The sequence below is a fragment of the Parus major genome, chromosome 9, assembly GCF_001522545.3.
Source record: "Parus major isolate Abel chromosome 9, Parus_major1.1, whole genome shotgun sequence".
Lineage (NCBI taxonomy): Eukaryota > Metazoa > Chordata > Aves > Passeriformes > Paridae > Parus > Parus major.
In genome coordinates this window covers 15,475,216-15,486,323 of record NC_031778.1, presented here as the reverse complement: position 1 = coordinate 15,486,323, position 11,108 = coordinate 15,475,216, and the positions used below count along the sequence as shown (strand labels likewise).

The 11,108-nt window shown below is 55.8% G+C and overlaps 2 protein-coding genes across 8 annotated transcripts in view; both read right to left on the bottom strand.

Annotated features, from left to right (window-relative positions):
* Nucleotides 1-654: 654 nt before the first annotated feature.
* MUC4 (mucin 4, cell surface associated) lies at nt 655-10,858 on the bottom strand. Of its 7 annotated transcripts, XM_019007750.2 has the most exons (26): nt 10,300-10,858; nt 9,947-10,111; nt 9,710-9,865; nt 9,447-9,577; nt 9,129-9,214; nt 8,644-8,820; nt 8,422-8,565; nt 8,205-8,324; nt 7,801-8,003; nt 7,081-7,159; nt 6,662-6,832; nt 6,372-6,473; nt 5,930-6,166; nt 5,439-5,573; nt 5,170-5,348; nt 4,884-5,043; nt 4,706-4,804; nt 3,957-4,139; nt 3,791-3,867; nt 3,416-3,480; nt 2,952-3,148; nt 2,566-2,734; nt 2,308-2,481; nt 1,449-1,486; nt 1,268-1,365; nt 655-1,109 (listed from the first exon to the last, which is right to left on the bottom strand). In XM_019007750.2, the coding sequence occupies exons 1-26, from the start codon at nt 10,444-10,446 to the stop codon at nt 1,053-1,055; spliced, it is 3,549 nt and encodes a 1,182-aa protein (XP_018863295.1). In that variant the 5' UTR covers nt 10,447-10,858; the 3' UTR covers nt 655-1,052. The 7 variants fall into 7 exon arrangements, 6 of the variants coding, with proteins under 6 accessions (XP_018863295.1, XP_033372754.1, XP_018863293.1 ...); XM_033516863.1 differs by lacking the exon at nt 3,957-4,139 and adding an exon at nt 4,140-4,250 and having other exon boundaries at nt 3,791-3,864; nt 8,422-8,820; XM_019007748.2 differs by having other exon boundaries at nt 8,422-8,820.
* A 94-nt stretch (nt 10,859-10,952) lies between these two features.
* LOC109022791 (mucin-19-like) overlaps nt 10,953-11,108 on the bottom strand; it is a 5,654-nt gene continuing 5,498 nt past the window's right edge. Inside the window, exon 3 of the mRNA XM_033516765.1 lies at nt 10,953-10,961. Coding sequence (XP_033372656.1) covers nt 10,953-10,961 — 9 coding nt within the window. The remainder of the gene's footprint in view (nt 10,962-11,108) is intronic.

The window sequence follows — 11,108 nt, the reverse complement described above, 5'->3', positions numbered from 1 at the left end:
GGGACAATTCTCCAGATCAAGCCAGAATCAGATCAGTGTGTCTGCTGGGTGTGTGAGGGCAAAATGCAACCCCATGATCAGAAATGTTGGAAGAAAAGTAATTTTTTGTGTGTAAGAGAGCATCTTCATTTCTTAAAAAAATTAAATCATTGTCAAATCTCATTTGTTCAATAAGACCTTGAAAGAGTTTGAGCATCACTGATCCTGCAGTAGCCATGTCCTTCGCCAAACTGGAGTGGGAAGCTCTGACAGGGCAGGCTTGGAGCAGCAGGATTACAGGATATTTCTGTTCTTAGCTTTAGTGCTGGAGATACAGCTAAGACAGGGCTTAGTGAATGGGGTGGGAGCTGGGGGTCTGATGGGGTCTGATATACCCTCCTTGGATCAGCAACTCCCAATCACCAGGGTTGAAGGTTGTGGGATGTTTATGGGGACCAAAGCCTGACCTGTGTGATCTGAGCCACTGTAAGCAGGGTCCATGAAAGCAGTGTGAGGAGACTTGCAGGTGTGTAGGGAAAATGAGGGGATGAAGGCATAGAAAATTTACATCCATTTTCACTTTGGCTCTGTGGATGGGACCAGCAGAAAGCAGGGACTTGAGGACTCAATGACAGTGAAGCAGGGCTGGCGTAGAGACCCTTGAGGTGCAGACAATTTAACAGCAAGCCAACATTTTTGGTTTATTCTATTTGGTTCCTAAGGGATTACAATCACTGCATTGCCCCACCTGACCCTGCTCTCGGGGGCTCTGCAGGGTCTGGTTATATTGCACCAGAACATACCCTGGTGCAGACACATTCAAGGATGATCCCAGGTGTCTCTGCAGGTCCTCAGGGGAAGGTGAAATCCTCCTGCTTTGGTCACCCAACATAAAGACACATTCAAAAAAGCACCTTCTCCAGAGTGAATCCTCCCAGAACCCAAAAGCAGCAGCGTGTCCCCTCCTTCCATGCGTTGCTGCTGCTAGAGAGCTTGAGAGCGAGGGGCAGAGCAGGCAGCAGCGTCTGGCTCCTCCGTGAGCCTGGAGGTGCCAGGAAAGGACCAGTGGCAGGTTAGGGCTGCTGAGGGGACTGGCTTGGAGGCATAACGTGGGGCCTCTGGATTCTTATCTGTAAAGGAGGAACAGGCCATGCTGTCAGCATGGCATTGGCTCTCTGCTTTGTGCCGAGCTCAAACGGGGATGTGGATCCCAGTGCTGGCCAAAGAGGTGCTTCAGGATGAGGCACCCCACCCCACCACCCCATGGACACAGTACCCCAGGGCAGACCTGGACTGAGGGGTCAATGGCCTGGAGCTGCAGTTTCCAATGCCTTTCCAGAGAGTGGGAGATGGTGGGCTCTGCTTGCTCTCCTGCCATCGTTAAAGCTGGAGCAGGGAAGATGAGAAGAGCTTGAGGACTGGGGTGAAGTAGAGCTTTAGTGGGGGGAGTTTTACAGACAGGTACTCACAGGAGAAGGGCCGTGTCCTCCACAAGGTCTCCTTGGTGCTGAGAGGGGAGAACAGAATAGGGAGAACACGTCAGCAGAGGCTGGGAGAGCCCCTGCCTGATGCTGGTGTCTGGGTCAGATGGCAAAGGGGAGCAGTGACTGATTGTAGGGGTGAGATGAGGCTATAAGAGGAGGAAAAGCCCCAGTTGTGCACACAGAGTTTCTTGCTTTGCCACAAGTGCAAATGAAACAGAGGAACTTCCCAGAGACCCCCTGGCTCCAGGGCTGGCAGGGAGCTGGGAGCAGGGGCAGGACACAGCTCCAGCCAGAGACAGGGGTTTGGGACATCCCCTGAGAGTCCACCACAGGACCAAGGGCTGGGAAGGGGGGAAGGAGATGCTGGTTCTGCCACCCCAGCCTTGCACTTTGCAAGGCTTCTCTTAACCCCCTGCAGAAGAGCAAGGTCTAATTCTTAAACCAGTTTTCCTCGCTCCAGGCCAGCTCTTTCCAGACCCAAGTGAATTGCAGTGGAAATCATCTGGGTGGTGTGCAAATTAAAATTAAATAGAAAGTCCATCTGTAATCAAGTATTGGGTGGGATGAGGAAGAAATGCAAACACTCCCTAACATGGGAGAAAAAGGAAAGCTAACATTCAACCCACTGATGCTATTGCACCCCTGAGCAGCAGATATCTGGAAAAGGGGCTGGAAGATATTAAAATGTCACCCAACCCCTCTCCCAGGGCAGGGTCCCCCTGCTCAAACCAGATGAATTCTACCAGTGGTGGATCTTTCAAATGTGGATTTTGGATCAGTTTTCCTCTCTGACCCCCAACCTGCCACATGCCCAGCACCTGCCCAGGTCCAGCCCACAGCTCACCCCTGGTGCTGGCGGCGGCGCTGGCGGCAGAGGTGCAGGGCCAGGCAGGCGATGGCAAACAGCAGGCAGAGCAGAGCCAGGGCTCCCAGCAGGATGCCGAGGAAGGCAGCCAGGCTGATGGCCAGCCACTCACACTGGACACCGGCCGGGGAGTAGATGGAGAAGGGCAGGCAGCTGTGGATGGGGAGGGAGGAGCCGTGACGCCGTGGGAGAAGCAGCTGTGCAGGGCGGCCTTGTCCACCCCGGGGCTGCTGTTACCTGCATGTGGGCCCCTCGGGCAGGTGCTGGCACTGGCCACCGTGCTGGCAGTAGCCCATCTTGCAAGGGGAGATGCAGATGAAGCCCACGGTTCCCACGTAGTGGAGCTGGTAGCCTTTGTAGCCGTACAGAGAGCAGGGGAAATAGTCCCTCAGCTCATCCACTGTCACTGGGGAGGGAAAGCACATGGGTCCGGCCTTGCAGCAGCACCCCTTGATGCTTCCCCAAGCCTCCCCAGGCTGGATCTATGTCTGGGGTTGGGAGGCTGCCCACCCACGTCCCCCATGGCTGTGAACCGATCTCTGGGGCACACAGGGTTATGGGGACAATGGGGACAGGGGGGTGCTCCTCCCACACTCGCCAGCTGAGTGCCAGGAGCAACTCACGCTTCACCAGGTCAGTGATGTTGTCCCGGTGCAGGCGCTGGAAGAGGAGCCCCGTGCGCGCCTGCCGCCGTTGTCGCGCGTTGAAGGCGCCGGTGATGGCTGCGAGCAGCCCCTCGTTCAGGAAGCGGATGACGGTGCCACGGCTGTCATAGGCAAACTCGGACACCAGCACGAAGGTGAAGCCATCGCTGTCTGTCCTGCAGGGAAAAGAGAGGGCTGCTGGAGGAGCTGCTGCTGCTGCTCAGGGTGACTGAGCCTCACTGTGCCTCAGTGCTCCCATTTGGGCAATGGTAAAGCAGGGATGAGGAAGGAGTGGAAGGTGCCAGCTGGCTTCTGTCTCCAAGGGTTTACCCTTCCAGGGCTGGAAAAACAAACTCTGAGCTGGGGGAAAATGCCCTTTGTGCATCAAACTCTGGCCCACCAGTTCCTTAGAGTGGTCATGGGCTGCTGTCCATCTGACTCACATCTGAGTGATGTTGGTGTTGCTCTGGAAAGCCTTTACCTCCAGGGAGTCCAGGATGGCTGAGACCTGCAGCAGGGGGAGCAGGAAGGCATTAGGGGAAGGCAGAATGACGCCAGCATGGGGAAAGGTTGAGTGATTGTGGCCAAGCCCCAAGGGTTGCTCTGCACTTTGGTTCATTTGCTGGGGACTTGGCACAGGGCCATGGCTGCAGACATCATCATGCAATTAGTGCTTCCTCCCTCTGGGCTTGTGGATCTGCTGGACCCCCAGAGATCCCATGGGAGGGCATACAGAGGCATGGGCACCCCCAGCTGCCATGCTGCCCAGTACTGGCAGTGTGTCCCCTGCTCTGAGCCCACCCCCTCCAGTGACATACAGTGCTGTTGACTTCCTCAGCAGTGGTGTTTTGCAGTGTCTTGACCCTCATCTGGATGCTTCTCCGAGGGAGACCTGCTGAGGGAAAGCCACAGTGGTGTCTCTGGCATCCCAGGACTAGGGTGAGTGGGGCTGGGTTTCACCCCACGCTGGGCACAGGTACCCACCCGTGCTGGGCAGAGGCTGAAAGTCCCCTCCTGCCACCAGGCAGTGCTGGTCGGTGAAAGCCGGGGGGCAGGTGCAGGTGGGGGCACAGGTGGTGGGGTGAAGGTGGCAGTGTCCCCCATTACTGCAGTAGCCCTCAGGGCAGGAGTGGTAGCCGCAGGCTGAGCCACAGCCTGGCCTCTCACCTGTGGGATGGAGTGCACGGTAGAGGCGTGAATCTGGCTGCAAAGCAGAGTCCCAGCTCTCTGAGCCATCCTCAGCTGCTCCATAAGGCCTTTCTTCCCAGTTTTGTTTTTCTTTTGTGTTAGGAATTTTAGTGTAAATTCAAGAAAAATCCCCCTTCCCCCTCCTTCCAGCTGGAGCCATTTGCCCTTCTTAAATCCCAGCATTAGAACAAGAGCAAAAGCCATCAACTCAGCTCCACCAAAGCAATCTGAAAACAGGGCTTGATTTAGCCCCCAACCTCCGCATGTGCATTTGAACTTTGCTGGGATGAGAATTTTTCTTTCTCAAGGAGAAAAGTTGCATGGGAAAAATTTCCCTTCCCAGTGGATTAGTGAGATCAACAGCCTGGGAACACAAGTGGTGGCTGGACTCTGGTCTCTTCTGCTAATGACAGCAAGGGCTTGGGCACAGAGCTCGGCCAGCTCCCCCTCCTCTCCAGCCAGCCTGGGTCCCTCAGGAATTCTCTTCCACAGAGCCTGGGGGTGATGAGGATGAGGACTATGCCTGCCAGGGACCCCATACTCACCCTGCTCACTGGCCAGGCAGGAGCAGACGTAGCTGCCCACAGTGTTGGTGCAGGTGCTGTTCCCCGGGCACTCCATCCCCTGCGCACACTCATCGATATCTGCCGAGGCAATGCACCGTGGCACCAGGACAAACACCTGGGCTGGGGTCCCAGTGGCCATGGTGTGAGCCCTTGGCACCTGAGCAGTGCTGTCCATCCCCTGTCAGGCCAGCTGGACAGGGGCCACAGCCACGGAAAGGGTCACATCCCACACCAGGGAAGCATCCCTGGGAGCAGGGGTCCAGAGGGTCCCGGCAGAGGGGACCTGAGTAGCCGCTCTCGCATCTGCAGGCTGCCAGCTGGGAAGGAGATAGTGACACTGGCTTAGGGAACGTGAGGAGGATGGGTGGACAGAGAAGACAGCCAGCACAGCTGGCATGGGGACAGGCACAGTGTGTCACCAGAGGAACTTTCTGGCACGCTACCTGCAGGGAAGACTCCCTGAGAATGACAGTGTTGCCATAGTCACACTCCTGGCTCCTGCTGCATCTGCAAAGGGTGAAGCGGAGCTGGAGGAGTGCAGAGATGTTGTTGGACCCAACAGCCTCCAGGTTGATGGTGAATGGGGCTATCTCACGGGGCTTCCATATCAGGGTGCCATTCTCTGCCAGGGGGAGAGGTGGGAGTTAGAGGTGGCAGAGGCATTCCATCCCATTCTTTCCCATCCCAGCTGCTCCATCTCTCCTTCCCTTACCTGATATGTTGAGCTCTGGTGAGAGATGGGGAATGAAGCGTGCACCCGCCCCCAAGGCACGGTACTGCCTTCTGACCTTCTCTGTCCTGAAGGCTGTGATTGATGCATCACCAGTGATGATGGGAGGGAAGGCATCTAAGGAAAGAGCAGCCCAGCACACATGTGGCCTTCTCACCCCTTGGCTCAGAGTCCCTCCTGGTGAGGATGGGACTCCAGGCAGATGCTAGTGCACAGCATGGTGGCATCTCTCAGGTTTGGAGAGAAGACAGAAATACAGTTCCAGGAAATGCAGTTCCAAAACCTTGATGGAAACTGTCCTGCTGTTGGCATCTCCCAGGACTGGAGATAAGCCAGCTGGGCAGTGCAAATCCATGACCTTGGTGACTTCTCTTCTGTCTCATATGAAGCAAGAGAGCCCAGGAAAGGAGCAGGGCACTGCCCAGTTACATCCAAGCCATGCCCTCTCAGAGGTGAGGATGTGCTCCACTTACTGAGTGCTGTCTTCCTCTGCTGGAAGTCGGCTGCAAGGCTCTGGGTGGCCAGGCCCAGGGCCAAGTTCCCTGTGCTCAGTGAATCGTAGATGCACTCCTTGCTGCCGTGACACTGCAAGGCTGCCAGCTGGTACTGGCTTTCATTCTCCTGCCGCAGCCGAGACAAGAAGAAGGGTGTGAAGTTCAGTGCTGGTGAGTCCAGAGGCTGACTGAACAGGTGGTGCTCCCCAACAGCCCCTGCAAGAGAGCATGCCATAGGTACAGACCATTTTAAGGTTTGTTGTATTTTAGGGTTCCTTTTCACAGAGCAGTGAGGACACCAAACACCTTCCCTTGGCATTACTTTTGCTCACGAAAATATTTAAATATCTCAAGTCAACCTGTGGCCGGAAGGTGCAGGAAGGAGGAGGATCATCAGGGGGGATCCTAAGCCTGGACTTACAGGTCATCCCATAGCTGTAGATCTCCTCTTCACTGCTGTTCACAGGGATGCTGGTACCATTTGGCATCTGGAAGTCATCTGCAGGGTCATGGTCCCACACACCTGGTGGAGCATCACCAGAGTGCTGGAATCCCCCATGCCAGGGTTGACCTCCTCTCTGGTGCTAGCCAGTGTTTAGTTTAAACCCAGGTGTCCTTGCCCTCACAAGCACAATTCCCCAGTTTTCCAGCCTACTTTAGAATGGGAAGAGAATTTGCACCCAGCTCTGCAGCAGTGCCAGAAGCCCTCACCCAGGAGGCCCCTGGTGCTGTTGCGGTACCAGTCGGGCAGGCTGCAGACCACGCTGAGGATCCCAGAGCTGGCTGAGACAGAGACAGCAATGCTCCCATTGAAGACAGCCGTGACAGAAGAAGCATTGACTAGCAGGACACCAGGGCTGTAGTAGACCTCATCACCCAGGTCTGCAAGAGAAGGAGAGCACAGAGGGAGAGTCTATGCAAGGCTGGGAACTGAAATGACAACCATGGATCCCTGGATGGGAGTGCTCCCCATCCACCCCACCCAAATCAGAGACAGGTGCAGGAGAGAGACATTTAATGGATCTCAGGATGGCTGTCCTCGCACTGGGCACGGCTGGTCCCATGGGATGGGGACATCTCTGGTCTCCCCCCCCACATACATTTAGCTTTTAACAGCAGACCCTACTCACCTTCGGAATAGGAAAACTGGACGGTTTCATTGTTCAGGAGGACTTGGATGTCATCCTGGCTCCCCAAGGTCCACTCCACCTGAAAATCGTGGTGGATGTCCAAGTCATCCTCCTCGCTTGTCCCTCCCTGCTGTCCCTCCATGCTGGGAACAATTATTAACTCTGTTCTCTTCCAGCCCAGGAAGAGAGGCTCGGCCCTGCGGTGTTGGTCACACAGTACAGCAGCTTTGATGTTTGCACAGAAGAGGACACCCAGCTGCCTGTCACTGCTGGCAAGGGGCACACCCAGGCCACCACCACTGCTCAGCTAACCCAGCTCTAACCCTCCTCATGCTATTCAATGCCTGTTCCTGGTGACACCAGGCCATTCTATTTAATGAAGCTAAATGGGTGTGCGGAGCAATTCTGCAAAGTCAGGAAGAGCTTGTGCTAAAATGTCAGGACAAAGAATGTGCAATGAAAAAAGTGAAGCAGACCATGCTCCTGCAGAGCCTGCAGCCCTTGCTGGCCTGTTTGCAGGAGGTGTTAGACCTGTGCCTGGTGACTATTAGTCCATCCCACCACTAATAGTACTTCATTGGAGTGGAGGGAGGTGGCAGGAAAAGGAGAAGGGATGCCTCTTGTGTCCCACCCACTTGTAGGTGATGCAGAGGTGACTCCAGATTTCTAGAGTCTCTCTAATTAAAGGCTCAGAGTCACACTTAGGACACTCCTACTCACTGTTGTGGTGGTGGTGGAGATGTATTGGGCAGCAAAGCCCACAAAGTTGGTGGCCTGGGCCATGCCAGTCTGTGCTGTGCGCCCGTGCAAAATGAAGCTGGTCTGGGCATCACTGGCCAGCAGCAGGACAAAGTCCCCAAGCCCATTGAAGGTGTAGGTGAGTCCATCCAGGGTGGTGATGTGAGGGTCCCCAAAGGCACCAGCTGGGGTCCAAAGGAGATGGAGATGTTTTGGGCAGAGGAAGAAGAGCAAATGCTGGTGTCATTTCAGGGAGGAGAGCAGCCCCTGAGCTACTCAGTGGCGGCTCAGCAGTCCCCACTGGCATATTGCAAAGTGTGGGTAATGCTTGGGTCCATGCACAGCTCAGGGCCCTGGCACAGCAGGGGCAGAGCCTGGGGACTCACCAGGAGTGGGTGGCACATATCCTTCACAGCCAACCCTTGGTCTCTTCTCAGCAAACCTGGCACAGAACAGGGGCTTCCCCACACGCCGGCAGCACCAGTCGAATGCTTCCAGCTCCCTGTCTGCGGAGGAACGTGATGGGGTGTGCTGGGGCCTTTGCCTTGCCTGTGCTTGATGCTTGGGGTATTTTAGGGCTAGGGAATGCCAGTTCCCACTTACCAGTGGTGGTGTGGAAGGGGAGGCTCCATGTTCTCTCCTGCCAGCCTTCGAGCAAGCTCCCACCTCGGTAGAGACATCGTACCCCAGCTCCAGCTGGGCTGGGGGACACAGTGCGCAGCATCCTCACAGAGGTGTCCGCTGGGCCTGGAATAGTGGGGGCATCACAGCTGCCCCCAGAGCAGGGGGGGACCATCCCTGGTCCTGGGGGGCTGTCCTTGGCACCTCTGCTCCAGCGGTAGCGGGGATCCAGCTCTGCCTGGGGCCGGGAGCAGGGGCATGCTGGCAGCTGGCTGTTCCAGGTGGCCGGTGCTGGCTCCGTGTCCAACCACGCCAGGCACTGCAGCCTGTAATTCACCCGGGAGCGACTGTCCAGCCTGTAAATCCACAGCCCACGCACATCTGGGGGAGCAACCAGAGAACAACACCGCTCAGCCAGCATCTCGCCTTGTGCTGAGGGATCCCGTGGGACAGCTGTCCCTGGCCAGTGACCTCACACGAGGTCTCCAGGCTCCCTCTAGAGCCAGCAGGGCTGTGGCAAGCCACAGGACATGGGACACCCACAGTCTGCTCTTGGTGGCTTGCCCAGTCTTGCCCAGTGGCTTTGCTGGCCCATCACCTCCCAGGGATGGGTGCTGGGGACATGCTCCTGGCACAGAGCACACAGCTCCTTCCACCCCCACCCACCCCAGGACCCCTTGGTGCCATACCGGAGCCGGTGCTGCTCTCCTGGTCTGGTCTGTACCTGACAGCTGGTGGCTTCTGAGTCAGCTCGTTTTGGGCATAGCCATTGCCACTGTGTGGAGAGAGGAGGTGTGAGGTCATCCTTCCAACACAGCCCTCCTCCCTTCCCCATAGGGCAGCTGGGGTGGGAACTGCTGCAGTTTGCAGGAGAAAGGGTTTAAATGGGGCAGGGTTGCTCCGGGAGTGGGAACTGGGCTTTCCTGAGAGTACTGCCTCTGACAGTCTCAGCACAGTGCTGGAACAAATCTCTGCTGTCCCAAAATCCAGAGACAGCCGTGCAGCACCTGGAGAAGCCGATCAGCACGTTGGCTGCAGCCAGCTTGGTGTAGTCCCAGCGCATCCCACCGTCCTGGTACAGCAGCAGGGCAAAGGAGCGGTTCCCATCGGTGGTGAGCACTGCCTGGTAGGTGCTCGTCTGGAGAAACCCAAGGAACACCCTTAGCTCTCCCAAAGCCTCCCCTGCTCTCCCTGCAGCGCATACTGAGGCAGCAAGACTTGAAACAGCCATCAGCAGTACTCTCTGTCACCTGGGTCCTGTCCTGCTCACCTGACTGTCATCCCTCCGGGATGGGTATGCTGGAGCTTTCTCCCACGTCACCTTCAAGGTCCATTTTGCTACATAGGGGATTTTCAGGTATTTCTCAATTTTTGATTCCACATCTTGAACAACGGACTCTTGGGTAGAGCTGAGTGTAGAGTACTCCTGCCAGGTGGCAAGAGAGAGAATTAAATGAGTGAGCTGGGAACAGGATTCTCCCAGGAGACCACCTCTGGTGGCCCTCACCTGGTACCAGGTGGTGCCAACACCCTTGGAAAAGTCTGCATCATCCCAAAAGGCAGCCACCATTGGCAAGCTCTCCCGGCCAGTGAAGCCCCGGGGAGGGGGGTTGGGGTTGGATGGGACGTAGTTGTCCGTGGGTGGAAAAATTATCTGTCCGTTATCTGTAAACTAACCAAAAGAACTTGTTATTTGTTGACTGGGATAGCTTTTAGCCTCCATGGGTGAGCAGAAACCAACCATTTTAAATGCAGAAAAAAAGATATTCAGATGAAATTTGGTTTCTTCTCCATTTCCATGGGTTTATTTTACCAAAGAGGCAGCACATTCATTATGTGCTCACCAAGGGGGGCACTCACATAGAGAGCATCATGCAGAGACTTCCCAAAAGGAAATCCAATTTCTGGCTTGAACAGGGGTGAGTTAAAATCCACCGTCCTCTGGACGTATTCTTGGTCCCCTCCTTCCACGCCAAAGGGGTAGAGTGAAGTTGCTGGCTCTGTCATGGGCAGGAGATCAATGAAAAAGATGTAAATTATTAATGTCTGATTAATCCATCCTGCAGCCAGGACAAACCCACCTGCTTGCTGTCAGGATGCTGTATCTGTGCTCTGATGAATTGTAACCCAGTTTCCAACTCACTTTTGGGATGCTCTCAAATGTCCTATTTTGCCTTTTCCCATGAATCTGGCTGCCCAATGTGCAATGCAGATGAGATACCCAGGACCAGGCTGTACCATCATCCATCACAATGCTTGACTGGCTGAAAACCCCTTTCCTACTCTTGTCTTTGGGAAAATCTACTTACTGATAAGCTCACGGGTGGGTTTGGGCTCAGGTGCAGGAGTTCTGTGCCCAGTGGTGGCGTGGGCAGATGTGCTCAGTTCGGTGGATGGTCCTCTCTGTGTCCCAACGGCATGAGACAGGGTGGTGGCGGGGCTGTTGGTGGCTGCTGGTCTCACTGGTGCCGTGGTGCCTGGGGCTGGGAGACTTCCCACCCCCTTGGCTGGGCTCACTGGGGCTGTGGATGCAATAGCCGTGGTGCCTCCTCCAGTGATGACAGTGGTGCTGCCTGCAGTGGTGGCAGCGGTGGCAGTGGTGGCAGTGGTGGCAGTAGTGGCAGCAGTGGCGTTCCCTGCAGTGGTGGCAGTGGTGGCAGTAGTGGCAG